Here is a 24232-nt window from a genome sequence, read left to right on the forward strand (position 1 = left end):
ACTAATAGGGCATTATGTAAAATTGTGGATGTGTAACCGACGTGATTCTGCAATCTGCATTTGGGGTAAAATTAGGAGTTCATAACCCACTTCAATCTAATGTATGAAATATGATATGTCAAGAGCTTTGTAATGTTGTGAACAACCAATTAAAAAAAATAAAATAAAACTTTCTCCAACAAGGTATTTTATCAGTCTTATTGCTTTTTAAATCTGAACATCATCAACATTTTTTTTGGGGGGTGGAGGTCCAGAAAAATAAACCATATAATTTGTCTAGCAAAAAAAAAAAAAAAAAAAGAATATATATTTACACATATAGCAATACATATTGCTAAAAATGGATGAACACTTCATACTGACCTTTGGGGGTTTAAACGGATAGTCTGGTGAAAAGGTAATGTCAAGAAAGAACACCCCTCCTTCATAGACAGATCCAGGGGGTCCCAATATAGTAGACCTCCATTCATAAATGTTGTCTCCTTTGGGTCCAGCACTGAAATAAGATACAAATAAAATGCACTTAGAAATTACATTGTCTAAAAATTTAAAAATCTATTTACGGTAACAATAAACTGAGAAATTCCATAAAAAACAAAGTTAATAGGTTAATTCTCTGTTATGATTAATGTCAATATCATCATTTTCTCTAAGTGAAATATGTTGGTATTACTTAAATGGAACCAAGAAGATTCTGTTCTGTTACTCACAACCTTAAGTCTGTTAGAACAAAAGATTCCAAGGTCCATAGGCCAGAGGTAGGAACACAAACTGGTTAAGCATGAAATTATTTGTAAAGTCTTTGAAAAGGGGTATACAGTCCTGAGGTCAAAGAGACAAAATTTCCAACCCAGAAAGGCCAGTGGAGAACAAAGTCTAAGGCCTTTGCTAATAACTGGTTCATGAAGGTTCATGAAGACATTCATGGCCACCATTCAGGAGATTAAGATCATATGCAATTGGGAACTTGTTCTTCCCTTTTCTCTACCCTAAGGACTCCTTGGCACCCTACCTTCTCCCCATACATCATGACCAGTGTAGACTATAGAGGATAAGATAAATCATTTTGTTTCAAGACATAAATAAACTATTACCTCTGCCCCTCCCAGAATAGAAATTCCTTAAGGAATAGACTTTGCTTTGTTCTTAGTTTCTAATAAATAAATGTTTGTTGGATAATGACAGGTTAATAGTAAAGCAAATGAAGTCACATGGCTAGTTGCCAACATGTCTCTGAGTCTCAAAGAAATTCACTGAGAAAGATAAGGCCCACATGAATCAAGTAATTTTATTAGTTCTCTCAGGTGAAGAGAAGGACAAAATGAGATTAAAATGTAACTTTGTAGGGATTGGAGGCATAGTTCAAAGGTATAGCACTGGCTCAGCATGCAGGAGGCCCTGGGTTTGGTCCCCAGCATCTTAAAAAATCAACTAATTTAATTTTCCAGTGTTCCTCCTTCTTCATCAGCTACTACCTACATTAATATCTGGAGATTCTCACACCCTGTAGTAAAGTGGACCACCTTATAAAGATACTCTGAAAAGACCTTATTGGCAACAAAGATACATAACTTCTTTTCTCTCTCGGTTTAAAATTAGTTCGTATCTACAAAAATGATGTCATTGTTGAGCAGCATATCAAAAGAATTATCACAACTAAGTTCAAATTATTTCAGAAATGGTTTAATAACAGAAAATTATCAATGCAATTCATCTCACAGATAAAAGTAGAAAATAAAATGATAACCTTCGTGGATCAAAAGTTAATAGCCATTCATGATTTAAAAAGTAAAAGCAAAATTTTAAAATCCTCTTTACAAAGTTTCAAATTTATTTAGCCTGATAAAGAACATGTACCAAAATTTCACAGCTACTATTACAGTCAATACTATAATTTGATGGTACTGGGAATTGAGCCCAGGGGTACTCTACCACTGAGCTACATCCCTAGCCCTTTTTATTTTTTATTTTGAGACAGAGTCTCTTTTATGGTTTAGATATCAGGTGTCCACCAAAAGTTCACGCTTGAGATAATGCAAGAAGGTTTATAGGTGAAATTATTGTCAGTGTATTAATCCCCTGATAGGAATTAACTTGGTGGTAAAGGTAGGCAGGTAGATGTGGCTGGAGTACAGTGTCCCTGAGGGCATGACTTTGGGGGTATATATTTTGTTCTTGTAGAGAAGAATCTCTCTGCTTCCTGGGTGTTATGTTTCCAGCTGCTTTCCCCTGCCACACCCTTTCACCATGATGCTCTGCCTCACCTTGTGCCCCAAGGAATGGAACCAACTGCCTATGGACTGAGATCTCTGAAACCTTGAGACCCAGAATTAACTTTTTCTCCTCTAATTGTACTGTCAGGTCTTTTGGTCACAGCAGCAAAAAAGATGACTAAAACTGTCTAAGCTGGCTCTGAACTTGCGATCCTCCTGCCTCAGCCTCCTAAATCACTGAGATTTTATAGGCATGTCCTCTGATGATGGTAAAATATTTAAAGTGCTCACTCTACACTGAGGAATAAGACAATGATGCCTCCTATCCTCTCCTCTAATATGAACTGTACTAGCTATCACAGTCATTGAAATATAAAACACACAGGAAATTCATATGGACTGGGATGAAAGAACAAAAATGTTAGTATTTACAATATTTATGTTTGCAGGAAAAATCAAATCAAAGTTATCCTAACTTACTCCAATGGGCTGAAATACACTGCAAACCAGTGGGACAAGTGACCAGAACACAGCATTTCTGCCTGCTCTTCCTCCTTACCTACTTCTCCTGAAGTTGGCAACCAGGTATAAGCAGAATATATTCAGCCTAGATGACAATGAAGCTTTGGTAACAGCAGCTTCTTGTTGCCAGACAAGTTTGCTCATTCAGATGAATAAACACAAGCTTAAACCCTGAGCTATAATTAGACCCAATATAGACAGATAAGTTTATCAGAAGGAAGAGCTTAAAAGTAAATTATAAGTTTATAGTTACAACAGTGTATATGGAGAAATTTAGTTAAAAACATACACACAGAATGCACAGCTATGGAACAGTATGAACAAACACATTTCTCAAACATCAAGATATAATTTCCCCAAGTCACTTTGAGCAATTAAAGATGATCTTTCAAAAATGATAACCACAGTTAGTTGTAGAATGTAGATTAAATAAGGAGTTACTTAATAGTGTAGGTCAAGGAAGGGGCTCGAAAGTAGGAGACAGGAGACGCCTCAAAACCTCAGCAAGAAGGGCAACATCTGCAGATAATCTAGTGGCCATTCCAAATTCTATCTAATGCTTAATCAAAACTCCAAATTTTATTGGTCCTCTGAAGTCAGTCAACTGTCTATGCAGTTACGAACAGTGGGTGAAAATACCACAGCTATAGGGCTTGGTGGTGCACACCCTGTAATCCAGCGGCTCAGGAAGCTGAGGCAGGAGGTTTGCAAGTTCAAAGCCAGCCTCAGTAACTTAGTGAGGCCCTAAGCAACTAGGTCAGTCCCTGTCACTAAATAAATTACAAAAAAGGGCTGGGGATGTGGCTCAACAGTGAAGTGTCCCTGGGTTCAATTCCCAGTACCAAAAAAAAAAAAAAAAAAAAAAGTTGGTTTATGTTGCTAAGGTGTATATATATTTTTTAAATTTTTATTATTGGTTGTTCAAAACATTACATAGTTCTTGACATATCATATTTCATACATTTGATTCAAGTGGGTTATGAACTCCCATTTTTACCCTGTATACAGATTGCAGAATCACATCGGTTACACATCCACTGTTTTACATATTGCCATACTAGTGTCTGATGTATTCTGTTGCCTTTCCTATCCTCTACTATCCCCCCTCCCCTCCCCTCCCATCTTCTCTCTCTATCCCATCTACTGTAATTCATTTCTCCCCCTTGTTTTTTTCCCCCTTTTCCCTCACTTCCTCTTATATGTAATTTTGTATAACAATGAGGGTCTCCTTCCATTTCCATGCAATGGAAATTTTAAAGAAATATTTAGCCAGTAGCAACAAACTAGTTTGATGTTTTAAAATGTATACAAAACTAATATTACCTCCCTAATTCACATTCTGAGTCCTATCCATCTGTCTTCTATTACACCTTAGGAGTGGTATGTCTGGGCTAGTTACAGTGGTGCACACTTGTACTCTTAGTTACTGGGAAGGCTGAGGTAGGAGGACCCCAAGTTCAAGACAAGCTTGGGCCACATTCAGTAAGATCCTGTCTTAAAAAAAAAAGAGGGTGGGGTGGGGAAGACACTGCAGTTGTATCTCAGTAATAAAAGCTGAATAGACGCTATTTATATCATTAGGTTAAATCTTGATAATCTTGATGACATAACTAGTAGAAATCAAAGGGGACTGAGGCATTTAAAGTTAGTATTGACAGAAGAGGCTAGCTAAAAATAAGGTTTAAACTTCACCATGTATTTATAAATTCAAGCTTACTGTACAGCAAGTGGGAATTTTCTCTCTCTCTCTCTCTCTCTCTCTCTCTCTCTCTCTCTCTCTCTCTCTCTCTCTCTCTCACACACACACACACACACACACACACACCAAGTACAGAAGTATAGCCATTCCTTGTTATCCACAAAGATCAGTTCCACAAAGCCCTCATGCACCAAAATCTGTGGATGTTTCAATCCATTACATAAAATGACTTAATACTTACATGTAATCTACATAAACCCTCCTAAACATTTTAAATCATTTCTAGATTATATACAGTGCCTAATAAAATGCAAATGCTAAGTAAATAATATTGCTTAGGAAAAATGACATGAAAAAAATTTTCTACAAGTTTAGTACAGACATAATGCTACTACCCCCATCCAAAACTTTCAATTTGTTAGTTGAAGACCAGGATATAAAGCCCAAGAGTAAGAAGGAATGACTATATCTTGTCTAAAAAAGTAGGTGTGCAGCCGGGCATGGTGGCGCATGCCTGTAATCTCAGTGGCTTGGGAGGTAGAGGCAGGAGGATCACAAGTTCAAAGCCAGTCTCTACAACTTAATGAGCTGCTAAGCAACTCAATAAGACCCTGTGTCTAATAAAATACAAAATAGGGCTAGGGATGTGGCTCAGTGGTCAAGTGCCTGAGTTCAATAACTCCCCACCCCCCAAAAAAAGAGCAGGTGTGCAGTTCCAGCAAGTCAAAATCAAACTTAGTAAAAATGGTTTTCACACTGAGGTACTGACCTAAAACTGACAGGGATGGAATGGTGAGAAGAAGACAGTACAAGGGGATTTTTCAGAAGTACTAGTAATTCCTGTTTACATGTCAGGCACTGTAATTGAATTCATCCCTTCTAGCAGAAAGGCACATTTTTCACACCTAGATGAATATGCTTCACATGTGTCCAAAGTTTCTTTGGAAGTGAGTTGCAGGAATATTGAGCTCTGGCTTACAACACAATGTGTCTCTCTAGTATCAGACTGGAAGGAAAGGGTAGTTCCCACCTTTTAAAAGAAAATATTAAGGCATGACCCAGGATCAGTTACAGATGAAGATAAGAAAGGCAGTCAAAAAGGGGAAATGCCACGATACTGTTTGATTAAAATGAGAAAAAGCATGCAGGGGTGAGAAATTTAAGGAAGAAAATATTTTAGGGTTCTCAAGGTTATGGGGGGACTTGCTGCAAAAACCACTGATGCTTTTTTGCCTTCATTTCATTAGAACTCTCACCTGCTACCACACACTTAGTTTTGAAAAATTCTCTTCTCCAAGAATCTCTGGAGGTCTCCCTCTGACAGTACTATTCCAATATCTATGCCTTCTTCAGTGACACCTTTTCCATGTCTGCTTCTCTAGAGGTTGTACACTCAGCTACCTTTGTCTTTTCATTTTCATTTTGTGTATCTCATTATCTACCTTTGACAATCACCCAAACAAAGACGGTATTTCTAATCTAGTTAGAAACTTGAAAATCCTTTTGCCATCATCATTTGATTTTTAAAAAAATAATATTTTATACTTTTTGTCAGCCAGTGTTTAATAAATGGGAAGGCTATTGAGGGTACTCAATAGTTTCCAGATTTGAGATGTAAAGGTGAAAAAAAAAATGATTATGGCTGTTAGTTACCTTCCATCAAATATTAAAGTCACCACTGCAATCTACTTTATACTCTTTGTTAACACAAACAACTCAGCAAGGAAGAAACAAGAAGAGGTGTCTATATTAAAAAAAATAACAACTAGCTAATAATCATAATACTTCCTCTCCCAAGGGAAGGAATTTTAATGAGAAAAATACCCTATTATGAGTCATTGAGAAAGGAAGGCTTTCACTAAGTCCATGACACCCCTAGGCTATCCTGCTTCTTTATGAATTTACATATTTGTACACGCAAGGATTTCAATATTCTCAATGCATGATATATTGCAGTGAACGTACAACTATGTAACAGACTTAAAATTTTAAGAGACATAACTGAATGTGAGCAAGGAGAGGTAGAGAACCTGGGAAGGAGGAAGGAAGACTATAGGGTAACACTATGTATTATTCTTTTTCTTTTAAACTACATTTTTGTAAGTCACATTCACTTATAAGTACCAAGAGAAGATATAGAGTCAAAAACAACCAAATCATATTTATTTCTAACAACCCAATAATCAAACATAACTTTTCTACGTTCATATGTGAATATGCCACCAGTGAAACTCCACATCATATACAACCACAAGAATAGGATCCTAATTAGAATAAGTTATACCACATGTATGTATAATATGTCAAAATCTACTCTACTGCCATGTATATCTAAAAAGAACAAATAAAAAAGGAAGTTGGAAGTACAAAGGGTCTGGAAATCATCTACTTCAACTTTTTCAGAACATAGAAACAAACACTAGAACTGAACTAGAAGTCCTTTGATTTGAATAAGTAGGTATAAAATCAATGAAAATTACTTAAAATATAGAATCATATTTTTTAACCCTTCAATTACCTTAAATGACCCTAGAAATGAGTAAACAGGCAGCTTTTCAACTTTTATATCCCCCTTTTCCAACATATCATTGTCTTCTACCACCAATAAAATCGATCCACTTTAGCAGTAACTCTTAACATGTACACAGGAGAAAAGGAAGGAACAATCAGAAAAACTGAAAACTACTCTTTCACCACTTTTATTCAAAGCCTTCATTTCAAAATTGATAAAACTGAGGATCAGCTTTGCCCAATGCCACACCTATATAAGAAAGCTTGAACCCTCAAATTCTGCAGTGGAGGCTCTTATTCTGCCCATTTATGTATGAAGACGCAAGAAGAAACTGGATGGTTACCATTATGATAAAGTTCCCTGTTTAAGATAGAAGACCAGGTATCTGGATACCTTTTAATTCTGGGCTGTCTCAAAGATTTGTTAAACAGTCATTTAAATTTCACCTACCAGTAATTTTTATTTTTTTAGCTTTTCAAAGTAGAAACTCAGCTGGGTGTTCTGGCACATGCCTGCAATCCCAATTTAAGAGGGTGAGGCAGGAGGATTTCAAACTGGAAACCAATGGAAGCAACTAAACAAGACCCTGTCTCAAAATAAAAATTTAAAAGGGCTGAGGATGTAGCTCAGTGGTAAAGCACCCTTGGGTTGAACCCTCAGTATCCCCCTCACAACAAACAAACAAGAAAAACTCAGTGATAGTATTTGAATTACTTTCCTCATTTCTTTAGCAAGCCTATCACTTCTTCCTGAAACACTACTTTTGTTGCCCACCTCCCACCCAAACTCTTGTTCCTTTTTTAGCTCATTTCTGTGTGAGAAATGAAAGTCCTCAGGGTAAACTACATTTTTTTAAAGTCACATTCACTTACTGTAAGTCATATTCACTTATAAGTACCAAGAGAAGTCCAGGAGTCAAAAAGAACCAAATCATATATATATATATATATATATATATATATATATATATATATATATATATATATTTTTTTTTTTTTTTTATATACATGAGTTGTTAGAATTAATTGGACAAAACTTCCAGAGCTTCTAGAATATAAACTCTTACTTGTACTCTAAGAACAATTTTGGCATGTGAGCTAGCCAATGTACAAGTAATGTTTCTTTATGATTTAACCCCCGCCCCCCCACATGTCAGACAGGAAGGCTGTAGAGTTTTAATGTGTCTACTGATATTATCTGCAGTATAAACAAGCTTTTGACAAGAATGCAAGCTACTGCTGCCCCTACAAAAGTCTGAAGCCAAATCTCTTCTCAAAAATTTTAATTTCTCAAAATGTTACCATTCATAAATTATAGAATACAAAGATTACAGGTATCATTCTAAATGTAACTTTATTACTTTTTAACATTTACAGTGTATCAAAATAAAAACTCCATTTAAAAGTTAAGCTGAAGTGGACTTTAGATACAGCTAGCTTCCTTTGAATAGTTAAAATCCCATTATTTAGATACAGAATTATGATCAGGGCAATCTGTTTCCAAAGTTGGTTAAACATCTAAAACATACTCAATGTACTTTATACTGGCTAAAGACATCTCTTGTTTCTTAGGTAAGAAAATTTTAAGTAACAATTTCTTCATACAACTGCCTAGTTTATTAAAAAGGATGGCTGTGATATTCTACAATGTGCATGATGACTGACGCTGCCACCAGCCTCTAAGATCCACAATCACTGTTCTCTTCAACCAGCACCAACATTAGCACACAGGAGGAAGAGGAAGATAAGTCAACCAGAAGACAAATAGCATAAGTGACCTGCACACACAGACACTTAATAAGTTGGTGAAAGAATATTAAATAGGGCTTGGGGTTGAAACTCAGTGGTAAAGTGATTACCTAATGTGCAAGGCCCTGGGTTTGATTCCCAGCAGTGCGTGCATGCACACACTCGCACACAAAATAATAATAAGTATATATCTTTAATAGTCTCCAACTAGTCTACAACATAGAGATGTTAAAAACAAACAAACAAATTGTGCTTCAGATCCAGAGAACCAGGGTCTGAATCCTGACACTGCCATTTACTCTGTCATGCACAGCAAATTATTTAACCTCTTAATGTCTTAATTCCTTCATCTTTAGAGAGTAGCTAACTGAAGTGAGTATTAACAAATTAAAATATGTAAAGTACTTTACATATGGCCTTAGGGTGCTGATATTTATTTTCACTAGTCACCCACCTATTCTTCAGTGCCTATTATGCACACAGGGCACTGCTCTGTGATGTAGATAAGACAAAAGAAAAGTTCTGGTCCTCAAGGGCTTCTCATCCAGGCAAAATGTTCCAGTAGATCCATAATCAAGATGCCATAGGAGCCCTGCATAAAGAGCAATTTCATTTCCTGATGGCTAGGCTTCTTTGCCCCATCCCATACCAGAGCAATACCAGGTCTCATTTTAGCAGTGGCTTTAGAAGAGGAAACATTAGACTCTCAGAGTAAGCATATGGTTTGAACAAGTTCCATAGGTGGTTCTGATGTGAACTATACCTTTTCTAAGGAAAAGCTTTCTAAAAAGGGTGGCAATTAATCTGGATTGGAAAGGTGCAGTAGATTTCAGCAGGCCCAGGAAGATGGGGCATACATAATAGGTTAAAGGTAATTCATGGGAAAAAAGCAGGGAAGGGAAAGTAGTTGTTTTTATGAGAACAGTAAATATACTATAAGGCTGAAGTTAGATAGCGTATGGCCTTACGTAAATATCTATCATGATAAATAAGTGGAAATATAATCTAGAGACCTGTGATTTTCAAATTTGTTGATCCACTGAGGTATTTTGGTGTTATTAAGCTCTCTGTTCCCTCACCTTTGACTACAACAGAAATGCCCCCACGTGTGTGTGTGTGTGTGTGTGTGTGTGTGTGTGTGTGTGTGTGTGAGAGAGAGAGAGAGAGAGAGAGAGAGAGAGAGAGAGAGAGAGAGAGAGAGAGAGATATGAATTCTCCAGATGTTCTTTGAATAAAGGGAGTCCAATGCTTTACAAAAGAGAAGGTTATACAGTAAATGGCAGAACTGAGTTTCAGACTCAGATAAGCTCAACTTTCCACACAACAGCCTGATAGTGAGGCTTAGTGTAATCTAGAAGCAGAAAAGATGGAAAGCTATGACTCCTCATCCCCAGCACTGAGGATTGAACCCAGGGGTGCTCTATCACTGAGCTAGGTCTTCAGCCCTTTTTACTTTTCATTTTGACACAGCATCTTACTAAGTTGCTGAGGCTCGCCTTGAACTTGTGATATGCTTTTTGGGATTACAGATGTACACCAGCTCACCCAACTCAAGTCAGATTTTTTATAAACTACATGCGGTTTCCCTACATTTCTGTTTGAGACTAGAACTGGCTAAAACGACAAACTTTAAGAGAGGTGCCACTGTAAGAGAGGCTCCCTAGAAATGGCCTTCTACTTTCCTTCTGCCCTTCTACTCCTCCCTAATCCTTTGGCTGAATAGAAGCCCCCTATGGGTTCTTTAGATGGCCTTTTAACCATCCTTCCTCATGGAGTAGCTATGAGGGTGAAATCTATTGTTAGGTTCTGAAAAAGACACAGGCCTTCACTGATTAAGGCCCTTAAGGCCCTATCTAGCCTGCAGCCTCATGGCCTTCTTCCCCAGCCCCCCTTAAAAACCCTTTGCTGGAATGACCCTGAGAAGGAACTTTGAAAATCTAGCTCCTGTATCTTCTTCAGGACCACCCTTGAATAAAGCTAACACTTATCTACCATTATTGGTACTTGAGCGGCAGGAAAGGTGGGACTTTTGATTCTGGAAATATCCATAAAAAGCAAATTAAGAGATATTATGGTCTGAGGAAAACATGCATGTTCTAACATCATCTAAACACTTAAAAATTTAGCTAACTATATAATAGTTATTCATCAATTTGTTTAATCTCTGAATAGGGTAGACTACTTCTTAATTTTTTGAATTTTTATTTTTATTTTTTGGTACTGAGGATTGAGCCCAAAGGCACTTAACCATAGAGCTACATACATCCCAAGTCCTTTTTACTTTTTATTTTGAAACAGGCCTCATGAAATTGCTGAGAATCTCACTAAGATGCCAAGGCTGGCCTGGAACATGTGACCCTCCTGCCTCAGACTCTGGAGTTGCTGGAATTACAGGTGCACAACTCACTGCTCCTGGCTGAGTCAACCACTTTCATTTGCACCATTTTTTTTTTTTTTTTTACCCTTCACTGTAACTATGTGAGATGGGATAATTCTCAAATGAGATTGCTTTGCTTACATTTTCTTCCTTAAATTTCTATTTTAATACCATAAAACTATATTCCCTAATACCTTACAGTTGACTTCATTAAATTAGGCTTTGTTAAAAACAAAACAAACACCAACAAACAAATGAGGCCCTCAATGACATACACAGATAATTTTTCTTTCTTCCCTTCAGCCCATAAGGAAAAGTCAGGAAGAAAGGTGTTTTTTTTTTTGGGTCCACAGGCTAAAGAACAGGTAGGAAACATGGCACAGATATCTTTTTTTTGTTTGTCTGTTTTGCCTCTAACTTATAAAAATACGTTCTTTTTAGATATACATGACAGTACAGAGTGTATTTGGTTGTACATGACATGGAGTTACACTGGTTTTATATTCGTATAAGAACACAGGAAAGTTATGTCTGAATCAGTCTACTGTCTTTGCTATTCCCATCCCCCTTTCCTTCTCTCCATTCCCCTTCGTCTAATCCAATGAACTGCTATTCTTCCATTCCTGCAACCCAAGCCCTCCGCCCCCTGCCCCCCCCACCACTGTGTTAGCATCCACATATCCTACAGGATATCAGAGAGAACATCTGGGCTTTTGTTTTTTTGGGGGGAGATTGGCTCATTTCACTTAGCAGGATAATCTCTAGTTCTGTCCATTTACCAGTAAATGCCACAATTTCATTCTTCTTTATGGCTGAGTAAAAGATAACTCTTATCTGCTCCACAGAGAAAGCTTGAAAGGTATTTGACTAAACTCTAAGGGTTCCTGCTGCAAGTGCTACCCTAGCTGGAAGTAAGTTTTAAAGAAACTAGCCATACAGAACACCTTGGTGGAAAAAAGAATGATAGGTAACCAAGCAGAAGACTTAGATGTTTACTTTTTGGCATTTGGTATAGTCACAAAATGTATTTTCCTTAATAAAATAAGTCATCCATTCTCCTCATCATTTGTGTCAATATTTCTACCAGGCATCCTCCAAGAGTTTACAAAATCCCTGACTGCACACCTGTAAAGGATATATGTGTGGTTCTATATACATGCATTCATACATACATATATATATATATATATATATATATATATTTATTTCACCAAATTTAAGGCCTTTTCTTCTACTTGTGTTCACAAACCTTATATCTTATCAAGGGAAGCAAATGATATAGAAACACTATGTTCTTTTCAATGTTCACAAGAACAGTTTGACAGCATTTTCAATGATGTCACAGTCTACTATTTAACAGTTTGCTGTCTAAGGAAGGTCTATTATGCCCCATCTTTCATCTGAGACTTTGTAGTCTGCCCTTGTAAAACGTCTATAGAAGTGACTTCTAGCACTTGACTTGGTGATTTAATATCATACAAAGTTCATTAGTCATGGTATCTCCATCAATTTTCTACCATAGCTATTATTGCCTTTCAAATTTCAGCCTTTGCCTTCTCTCTTTGTAAGCAAAACAAACAGATTTTATAGAAGATCTCATATTTAAGAACCACCAATTTGTAGTATCTCTGTCAGCAGAGATTCGGTGATTTTTGCTTTTGGCAGTTCTGCAATGGTAGAAACAATTTGCACTGCCCATCCCCATCTTGTAGTGTGTGCTAATACCTTGGACTGTTGGCTTCAAAGCAGATTTAATTTATCCACTTCTCAGTTTGCATTAACCTTTTAAAAATAAAGTCCAGCTGAGGCTGCTATAAGAAATAAACTGAAGAATGAATAATTAAAAACACCTCCCAGCCTTAGAAAGACCAATCCCTAACCATTAGGAGGGATTTAATTGTGACTGAACTAAGCATTATAAAGGCTAATTGTACTCTTTACTATCTGAAACAAATGCTAAGGACATAGTCTGACTATGGTATATGAAAAGCAAAGCTCTGAAAGCATCAAGTAATTAGTTCTAATGAAAAAGTAAGGGTAGTCTGATTCCTAAAAAAAAAAAAAAAAAAAATTTCTTCTCAAGATGGGTACTCATTGTCTACAAACAGAAAAAAATAACAACTACTTATAAAAAAACCACTATTATTCATTTGATGCAGATGAACTATCTAAAGCAGCCTTTGAAAGGACAGAAAGTTAAAGCTGAAACAAAAGGTTGAGAGTAGAATATATTACAGAAAAGACCTACTTCTTTTGATTCTGTCAAGTGCTTATGCCAGCTGGGCTTCTTTGCTTTGATGGATTTAATTACCCTTTGGGAAAATCAAAACCAAAAGCACATATGTCATATTTATGTGTTAGGATTACAAAATAGTCATTGATATTTTATACCCTTATTAAAACTTCTTATCTAATATTTTCAAATCAAAGATCAATGGTCGTTTCTAGACCCCCCAAAAAAGAGCACAATTTCCCCCTAAATCAAAGAACGTAGTTTGTTTCTCTCATTATTGACTTAATATGTTTAATTTTTCTCACACTAAAAGGTTTTTTCTTATGCTCATTTTTATTTCGCCAAATTTAAGGACTTTTCTTCTACTTGTATTCACAAACCATTTTGTCAGTGTCCTAATAAAATTTCAGGTATAGTCCTGGAAAGTTAGAGAAGTAGAAAATTTTTTTTCTATACAATGTGATTTTATGAATTTTTTAAATGACTTATTTTCCATTTTTATTTTTATTTTCAGTCTCTGGATCTTCTAATTTCATACATTTATAACTTAAAGATAATTCTCTGCATATAATAAGTAAAAGGATGATTAAATGAGAACAGAATAGAGTTTGCTATTTATTAACTTGTTGCCTGTCTTTTGTAGACTCGGAGTCCCTTGAGGGCAGGCACTCTGTCTTACTCAACTTTGCATCCTGGGTAGCTGTAACAGGTTTAGAACAACAGATACTCCCAGAACATTGTGATTGTGTGAATTCACAAAGAAGTGACACTTGAAATACTGACCAAAAAGTGCTGAGGACAGAGTAGGTACTGAATAACTAGATTATTTGGGTGCACAGAGAGTAATTTTTTTTTTAAATAAAACTTTTGCTTTAAAAGTCTTAGGTTTACAAAAATACTACAAAGATTGTAGAGTTCCCCTACACTCTACACCAAATTTCTCCTATTACTAACATCTTACTTTATTAATATAGTATATTTGTCACAATTAATTAACTAGAGTTTGTACTTTATTCAGATTTAACTAGAGTTTGTACTTTATTCAGATTTCCTTAATTTTACCTAATGTCCTTTTTCTGTTCCAGGATCCCAGCCAGGATACCCCAGTACACTTAGTAACTGTCTTGGTCTGCATTCTGTTGCTATTATTACAACACCACAGACTGGATAAATTATAAAGAAAGAGGTTTATTTTGGTTCAAGGTTCTGGTTCAGGTTGAAGGATTGCCTCATCTGGTAATAGCCTTTGTGATGGCAGAGTCCCAAGAGGTACAGTAGGGCATAAAATGGCAAGAGCAGGAGAGCTCTAGTGATCTAGCCAAACTGGCTTTTATAGCAGATCCACTCTCAAAATAATCCATCAATGTGTAAATCACATGAAGCAGTTATTCCACTTACGAAAGTAGAGCCCTAATTGCCTCTTAAAGGTCTCACCTTGTTTCAAGTCTTAAAATTTCATATGAGGATTAAATTTCAATAGTAGTTGTGGAGGAGATAAACCATCTTCAAACCATGGCAGTAGCCATGTCTCCATAGGTTCCTTTCTTTTTAGGAAATGATAAAATAAAAACTTAAAAATCTGAGTCAAAGGTATATGGTAATGTTCTAAACTGTCTTTGCGATTTTCCTATAAATCTATAGTTATTCCAAAATAGTTAACTGAAGAAATTAATACTAAGAGTGACATTTTCTTTCATTTTTCATTAATGAAAATTTCTGTATGTACAGCTTGAACAATGCTTAAAGTTTAAATGAAAATATATGATTATTCATCCACTTCTGTACATGGAGGTTTTCCTGAAATATTGACAAATGTTTCATGTTAGCTATATCCTAATTCTATTAATTAGTAATATGATAATAATCACCAGGAGTGTTAGTAACTTATCAACATTTACAATTGTTTTTCTGTGTGTGTGGCAGGGTAGGGGAAATGGGATAAGAAGGAAAGATAGTGAGAAGTGTGAGGCGAGATGAGGTTGGGGACATTTCAACTGTGATATTTTCATGTACACTCAAGTTAAATTGTCTTTTTGTTTGTTTGCTCCTTAGACCCTGACCCCTCCAGGATGTTAGTTTTTAAAAATTTTTACTAAATTGCCTGAAAATGGATACAGCATAAAAATTAGCAGGGAAGCCAATGACAACTTTCCAGTGCCATAGGTCATGATAGTTTAACACAAAATACCTTCCTTAACCAGTGGATAAAGATGTGGAGGAGCTGTGACATTCCAGATTTTATCTGAAGCAATTTGTCAACTGAGTACTCAACAGATATAATATATAAACCCTAAAAATAGCCAGGAGTTGGCCAATGGTCACTATCAATTCTGTAAAGTAGGCCACATTTCTGTCTTCCTGTCCATTCCTGTAGCTTTTTATAAGCAAGCAGCACAGAATGAGTCACTGTCAACTCCATGGCTCAAACATAATAACATTCCTGGTAGCTGTTAAAATCCACTTTTTATACTATACTCTCAAAGCTATCTTCCTTCCTTGCATATTTGCCTGTCAAATATCTGGTCATGAAGCTCAGTATAGAATGGAAACTATTAATAATAATAAGGTTTAAGGATAGACTTGAAAAGGAAGTGGGACTAACTAAGCAACAGTCACTCTAACAATTACCTCTTCATTATGTCTTGGGTGTATACAGACAGAGGAAGATAAAGAAGAAGAGAAAGAAAAAAGGGGGGGAAGAAAAAAGATAGGAAATAAATTAGGAGTAAAAGATAGCTGTTTGGAGCTAGGTGTAGGGACACATATCTATAATCCTAGCTTCTCAAGAGGCAGAGGCAGGAGGTTCCTGAGTTCCAAGCCAGCCTGGGCAATTCAGCAACACCTAAAGAAATGCAGGGTGGGGTTGGGGTCAGGCAGTGGAGATGGCTAGGAAAGTAGCTCAGTGATAGAGTGCTGTGGGATGAACAATCCAAAGTTTTATTCTATGAAACATACATACTAGAGATGGGAAGATAATAGTAAGTGAATATATATAATTAAACAAATATACACGTGACATGTGCATGCACATACACATAACGTTTGATAATTAGAAATAATAATAAGAGGGCAGAGCTGGTGAATGGTGTTATTCTAAATTATTATTATAAATAAACAAGTAAACCTCTCTAAAACACATATATAGAACACTTAAGTATTACTTTCTGAAATATCTCTTTCCCTCCTCACGCTGCCCACCGCCCCTTTGTTTTTGCAGTGTTAGAATAAAAACCAGGGGTTCACACTACCTAGTCAGGCACTCTACCATTGAGCAACATTTCCAGCCCAGCTCTACATTCTAAAATTTTCCACTCTAAAAAGTAATCATACAAAAGCTCCTAAAATTATATTAGTACATGATAAATTGTTTTCTCTGTGGAATATTATTATTTAGTTGTATATTCACAGTTGGTTAAGGGTTTGCACAATATCAAGAGAAATTCTCTCCTAATTCATGTAACAGTTCTTTCTATTTTAGGCTAACCATTTATTCATTGCAAACACAATTAGACTGTTTAAGACCAGAGCATACTGAGCATTCACAATGTAATTTTTTAAATGATAATTTAACAATGACAATTATTTAGTTCAAGAGAATATTAAAATAAAGACAGAATATTTTTTAATAAAAGAAATATGTAATACTACTAAAATGTCCAGTGTTACAATTGGACATATTAAACTCCGGGACTTATTAGTTAAAAATCTGTTCTAATTCAATTTGACTACTCTTGTAACTTTATGTATGACATGTGTAGCAACAACTCATATGACAGCTTTTATAATACACAAAATGAAAATAATAAAGAACAGTTTATTAAACACACATGATAAAACTAAAAGTAAACCACTTAGATTCATATTGTGGGTTATCTTTGAGTGGTGTACTACTGGAAATTTCATAAATCTTAAGTTATCTAGCATAATAATTACATTCAGTGTCTATGCCTGCAGAACTATCAGTGAAAAGAAAACATTCAGATTGTTGAAATACTATCTATATTTTCTAAATATTAAGACAACAGAAACAACAAAAATCTCAGAGACAATCCCATTATCTCAGAGATAATTCCAACAGAAAAGCAAAACAATATTGTTAAAGTATGTTGACTAAAGGAACAAAAATCCACTTTGTTGAGCAAATTTGCTTGCTACGTCTCTCTAGACAATGCAGAAAATAATATAGGAAGGGAAGAAGCAGACAAGCTTCAAACACTAAAATAGATTATAACTCATATAGTGAATAAAAAGTAATCCTTGGGTATTCCTTGCTTTGTTTAGATTAGCACTACTCTATTTCCAAACCCTAATGAATTACCACAGTGTGAGTGACTCCCAAAATTGAAAATTCAGAGTATTATTCAAGTGGCAGATGATAGGTCAATTCATGTTTTTAACCCCTCTGTTTAAAAAGGCTCAATTTGTTACAGACACATTACAAATATTCACAGATGCACTCTTAATGCCCTACTGGCAAGATTAGTGGGCCTGTATGTTCATTAAGGTATACTGCAAAAGAGAAGGGTCTGTTTTTTAGTAGTTGTGTTACTACTAATAGATATATTAGTGTGTTTCCTTTAGAATAATCAAGATATCAATGGATTCTTTTAATGATGATGATGATGATGATGATGATGACAACGACGACGACGACGATGTTGTCAGCTTCTATGCCAGAAAAAAGATTTAAGACCTGGTAATGTATTTGTAAACTTAGCTCACATGGATTTCAAAAAGAGATACATGACTAATTGTGAAATTCAACATAAAATAATCAAGACCCCAGTTCTAGTTCATAGTTAATCATCCTTAAAATACAAACTCAGCCAAATACTACCTTGGGCGAGGTACTGTTCCTCCATTACTCAACTGGTCTAGGCTTTGATCTATTGATTAGAATTTCAAAAAGTACATTTTATGCAATTATTACAAATATATACCTAAAGAAACACAATAAAGGAAGGACTGGAAGAGAATGAGATACTCTCTTGGAGAAGGTTGCTAAAGCACTTCAGTTAGAAAAATGGTCTCAGATACAAAATTTCTGAGACGTGCTTACTTCCTAATAATAGAAACAGGAATACTAGAAGTATACCAAAAATAGAAAAATTTAGATGTGATCTTGTTCTAAGTATGATTAGACTTTCTGATGCTATGTTAAAAAAAGGTCAAGAAGGCTTGAAAAGCATCAGTTTTAGAGTAAAGCAATGGTTTAAGCAGAGTGTTCACTATAAACCCCTGATGATAAAATAAGGTAGAGAGAAGTGGGGAAAACAAAGATAATAGTCAGAAGAACATTCTCAAGAGGGGACTGATTCTACAGGGATGAGAGACCAGAGGCTGATGTAAGCAAGAAAGGGACAAATAGGAAAAGACAATGAACAGTGTACCCAGGCTCTACCTACAGAATGGCCTCTGGGCCAGGCATAATGGTGCATGCCTATAATCCCAGTGACTGGGAAGGCTGAGTCAGAAGAATCTCAACTTCAAGGCCAGCCTCAGCAACTCAGTGAGACCCTGTCTCAAAATAAAAAATAAAAAGGTATTGAGAAGTGGCTCAGTGGTTAAGCACCTCTGAATTCAATCTCCAGTACAAAACATAACATAAAAAAACATGGCCAGTGTTCCAAAGGGTGAAAGAGAATATTCTAAGAATATATATAATGAATATTTTCAGAGAAGTCTGAAATGTATTACTCCCCTCTCTCAGATTGTTGTCTGCATCCATGAACATTAAAATTTTATATCCCTCCACCTATATGTATAAAGGTAGACTTACATGCTATCTGTATCAATAGTGGGATACAGAGAATATTAATTAAAATTTTAGGTATTACACATAGAAACAAAAAGTGGGAGGAGAATGTTTTGAATTCACAATCTGCCTACCAGAGATGTATTTGTGAAACTTTGAGGTTTAACCACCTTTTCTTGGACAACATTTAAGGACAGTGGAAACAACTATTTCATAGGTCCTAGAAAGTTTGTTTGTATAGTTTTTCAGAGGGCTAGAATCTCATCAGTAAAGAAGGGCTATGGTATGGTTTCCAAAGTAAAGAAAATAAAATGTCCTTATTAAAATTAATAGGCTAGGAGCTGGGGTTTTGGCTTAGTGGTAGAGCACTTGCCTAGCATGTGTGAGGCACTAGGTTCGATCCTCACTACCACATAAAAATAAACAAAAGAAAGGTTAAAAGAAAAAAAAAAGAATGCTTTAAAAAAAATTAATAGGCCAGGTATGGTGGTGCATGCCTATAATCCCAGTGGCTCAGGAAGCTTGAAATTTCAAGGCTGGCCTTGGCAACCTAAGAGACCCTGTTTCAAAATAAAAAATAAAAAGATGGGGCCGGGGCTGGGGTTGTAGATCAGTGGTAGAGCGTTTGCCTTGCATGTGTGAGGCACTGGATATAATTCTCAGCACCGCATATAAATAAAATAAGAGCCTGTTGACAAGTTAAAAACAATATTTTTAAAAAGGGGGGGGGAGAGGATATAACTGAGTAATAGAGCGTCCTGGTTTCCCTCAAGGGGAAAAAATGAAAACAAAAACAAAACCCAAAACAAACAAAAACCCAGATACAGCTTGAATATAGTTTTCAGTAGCAAAACCCAGAAAAATCCAAGTGGAGAGAAATTAAGGAAGGAAGGTGGGTTGCTGAAAAGGACATTGAGGTTTTGAGTGGTGGGGCTACATAATGATAGTTATATATCAACTGTCGACTTCTTAAAATAAAACTAATAACTACCATCTATTTACTCTATTCCCAACAATTCACATTAATAACATTAACATTATAACAATCCACATTAATCTGACTGTAACTCCATAAAGTAAGACTTATTAGGCCTATGTTCAGTTCGTAGAACTGAGGACTCACAGTCAACTTAGCCAGTCACAGAGAAAGTAAATAGAGGATCAGTATCCTGAACCAAGTTGGTTAGATTCCAAAACCTACATTATCTCAGTGATTTCTTAATTAAAACCAAGAGATAAAACAACAACAACAAAACTTTCCAAAAGCACATCAGGCCTTTAATTTATTTTCAAACATAACCACAAAGAGAAAGTGACAAGTAACAGATCAAAAGTCAACAAAAGACGCCTTCAAGTCTGAGGTTTCTCATGAGGCCTTAAAAAAAACATATATGTATAAGAGAGAGAGAGAGAGAGAGAGAGAGTGTGTGTGTGTGTATGTGTGTATATAAAATCATATTACCTGATCAATAGTTATTTTGAAATCCCAATGGAACATACATTTCATATTTAACAGAGTAATTACATATTACTTATAGGCAAACTTTACTTAGTGAATATCTAATTTTTCCAAAAGAAAACAACTGAGAAATTTTATCTCATTTTTTTCCATAATAAGATCTCATTTAAAACACAAAAAATTTTACTGTTTTCTATTCATTTTCTAAACATATCACAGCAAACTCTAAGGAGCCTCTTTCATTGTGAAAGCACAGGTAACCAATGAATATATTGTCATAGAGAAATAGGGACACATGACTTGGGGATTAACTGGTATTTTGAAGACGTCTGTCTGTAATGAGTTCACTATTATATGCAGAGATAACCCATCCAATGTTTTCATTATAGTCTGTCACAAAAGTAGGATCATCAAGACTGTTATCTGGGACACACAACACTGTAGATAACTCTTTATTATATAATTGTGCAAGTTATAGGCCAATGTCTTCCACATCTACTTAATTCAGGTAATAACTCTAGTATAGTATTTATTTACTATTTTCATTAACTTTTTCCAAAAGACATAATACTTACTTAAATCTTTTTCTAAAAAGTACATAATGAGTTTAACCTCAACTAAAAACCATGAAATTATGGTTTTCATGTACTAGCTATATATTAATTTTAATTTATATTAGAAAAATATCATTACAAATTTTAATAATGTTTATTTTGTAATCAGCAATCATTCTGCACACCTTTAGTGGTAAGGCATGGCTGAGAGCCATAGCCAAGTAGGAATGACAAGCATGGCATTTTGGTTTGAAAGGTGACCCTGCTCAGGGATTAGGGCAGCTCCAGGATTAGGGCGTATCCTGCTGCCTCAGGCACCCTCTCCTTTAGAGTTCCCAGAGTATTGGTATGCAGAGCCTGGGGGAGAGAGTGTATTTAGAGTGTTGGTGAGAGTTCAGCAATAAAGAGTTGCTGTTTGAATCTACAAGGCTTTTGTGGTGGCTCCGTTATTTTGTGCCCAGCCAGACAGCGGCAAGGCATCATATTTTGGGTGATACCATTATGCATGGTCCCATAATACAGGGATAGTTTGGGAAAAAAAAAATCCCTCAATAACTGTGTTGTTATATGAAGCTACCTAATTAGTTTGTGAACCTACATTCACAAATGCGGAATTTGCAGCTGGGTGTGGTGATACACACCTGTACAGGGACTGGGGAGGCTAAGGCAGGAAGATCACAACTTCAAGGACAGCCTGAATAACTTGATGAGACTGTCTCAAAATATAAAAAGGTTTGATCCTCAGCTACAGGAAGGAAAAGAAGGGAAAAAAAGGCAATTTTGAGAAAATAGGAGGCAAATTATGTAATTTGTTAGTTACAACTAAAATTTTTTATTTGGTTGAGAACTACTGTTCAGGAGGGTTTTGTAGGCATTCCATTAACATGGCTTAATTAATTCTCTAAATATGTTATTATACTTAATCATTTGTTAAGATAAAAAGCTAGTTGTGCTCCAGCTGGGAAGCTGAAGGGCAAGTGAGATTTGGAGACTTAGAGATGCAAAATTTCTGCAGATCTGGCCTAGGAAGCAGCAAAAATAAAGGTAGGAGTTGGTGGATTCCTTTTGTAAGTATTTTTTGTTCTGGTCACACAAATACTGGGGATTGAATCCAGGGGTGCTTTACAAAGAGCTATACCCTCAACCCTTTTTATTTTTACTTTTTTGAGACGGGATCTCACTAAGTTTCTTAGGGCCTAAGTTGCTGAGGTTGGCTGAAATTTGCAATCCTCCTGGCCCCAGCCTCCCAAATTGCGGGGATTACAGGCATGCACCACAGCACCTGGCTTTGGATAAAGAATTTTCGATTTGTTTAAAGTATAAACAATGGACAGAGGGTCATCAATTTTCACCTTAAAGTCTGATAATGAATTTGTCACATATACTTACTTAATTAGCAAAAAAGAATGAGTCATTTTAAAGATGAAAGTTATAGTGCCACCAGTTCTAAAGTAATTTCATGACAATAGGCTTTCAGAAATTCATGAGGGGGGCTTCAATATGAAGTAAACTATACTATAACTAATGTGATTCAAACTGCCTATTGTAGGGGTTAGTGGAGGAGCTCTGGGATCACATAGCTCTGAATTCAGTATTTTGTCACTTATGAGCTATGTGATCTTGGATAATTTTTTAAGCAATTCTGTTTTGGTTCCCCTTGGTTAACTAATAATTTTACCTACTTCACAGAATTACTGTGATGATTAAATGATGTGATATGTAGAAATATAAGTTGAAGAGTAGAAATAATATGTAAAATAATAGTAAAAAATCAATTAATATTAGCTATGGCAATATGCGAATCCTTTCGAATGAGACAAAAATTTGAGTGTGAGTGAAAGCTTGACAGCATGTTTGCTTTTTAAACAATGTTAGGTATACAGTCTTCCAAAGATACATATTTTATCATTTGTATTTAAGACTTCACATACATTTAAAAAACACAATAATTTAAAATATATACATATATATAAATGATGTGCAAACATCAAAAGCAACTTTTCTACACAGAAATTTGGCCTATAATTTGTCTGATCTTTTAATTAAATTTATGAGTGCTCAAGTGTCACTTAACTCTTGTCCTCCCCTAGTCCTACTCACTTTTCTCAAATTTACCAAGATATGTGCTGGGCAAAGAAGGTAAGGCAAGGATTGAAGAAGCTCCATCAATAGAAGACAAACTGGAGATTTATTAGGCTTTAAAGTAAATTTAATAATTTCTGTAATCTCTTACTATACATGAGAATTAGCATTTTTAAGCATCTCATAAGTGTTGTGTATCAAGACTGGTGCTTAAACTACTACTTCGTTTACAAAATGTAAACAGATGTTCTTGATACCAGCTATACACTAGTAACAAAGGCATATAAAATTACATACAAAATTCTTAGGAATATTAAGAATAAGTAGCATATAAATTACACAAAGTGTTAGACAATGAAGACATCAAGTTAAAATTAATCCAAGATAGTGATAGCATCAGGGAGACATTTCTTGAATCATGCTATATAATAATATAGTATTTCAAATTGAATGATGCTAATCTTGTATTATTAAAAATAAAAAAAGTTACAATACATTCCAAATAAATTCCATAGTGGAATATTTATGACAAATCACTGCAGCTCCCTGCCAAGTTAACAATGTAGCCACAGACAGATGAAATTACAGTTTGTTACAATTTCAGAAAACCTTAACAAGAGATGAAAATCACATTTAATATAAATGTCACATCATATAGCCATAATACTCTTGAAGTAACAGATTTATTGGGGTAGTTTGCATTTTCAGAATATGCAATGTAATCAAGACATTGCAAGCAGAATGTTAGCTTCATATTCATAATGTAACGAACATGCAATGGCATAATCGTGGGAAATGAAGTGTACTTGTTTAATACCAGAGATATCTGTCTGGGACATCTAATGAAAAAAATATGAGCTTTTATGTCCTTTTTACATCAGCCAAAATATATTATTAAAAGCAGGTAAGTTCATGATACTTGATCAGTGCTTTAAAAAAAAAAAGCTTTAAAAGGAAATCACACTAATGGTAAATAGAAAATTGCTCGGAATACTATGCGGTGGTATAAGTAAGAGCCTATTTCAATGATTTGAATGTTAGATGAGTATATAATTTTGTAATATCAATAAATCCAAAT

The 24232-nt window shown here is 35.4% G+C and overlaps 1 protein-coding gene across 2 annotated transcripts in view; it reads right to left on the bottom strand.

Annotated features, from left to right (window-relative positions):
• The window catches only part of LOC101971161 (ubiquitin-conjugating enzyme E2 E2), a 290218-nt gene that overhangs the window by 79120 nt on the left and 186866 nt on the right, over positions 1 to 24232 (bottom strand). For both annotated transcript variants that reach the window (XM_078038301.1, XM_005317262.4), the window contains exon 4: positions 364 to 496. In XM_078038301.1, the coding sequence (XP_077894427.1) occupies positions 364 to 496 (133 nt within the window). The remainder of the gene's footprint in view (positions 1 to 363; positions 497 to 24232) is intronic.

Source organism: Ictidomys tridecemlineatus, chromosome 2, assembly GCF_052094955.1.
Source record: "Ictidomys tridecemlineatus isolate mIctTri1 chromosome 2, mIctTri1.hap1, whole genome shotgun sequence".
Classification (NCBI taxonomy): domain Eukaryota; kingdom Metazoa; phylum Chordata; class Mammalia; order Rodentia; family Sciuridae; genus Ictidomys; species Ictidomys tridecemlineatus.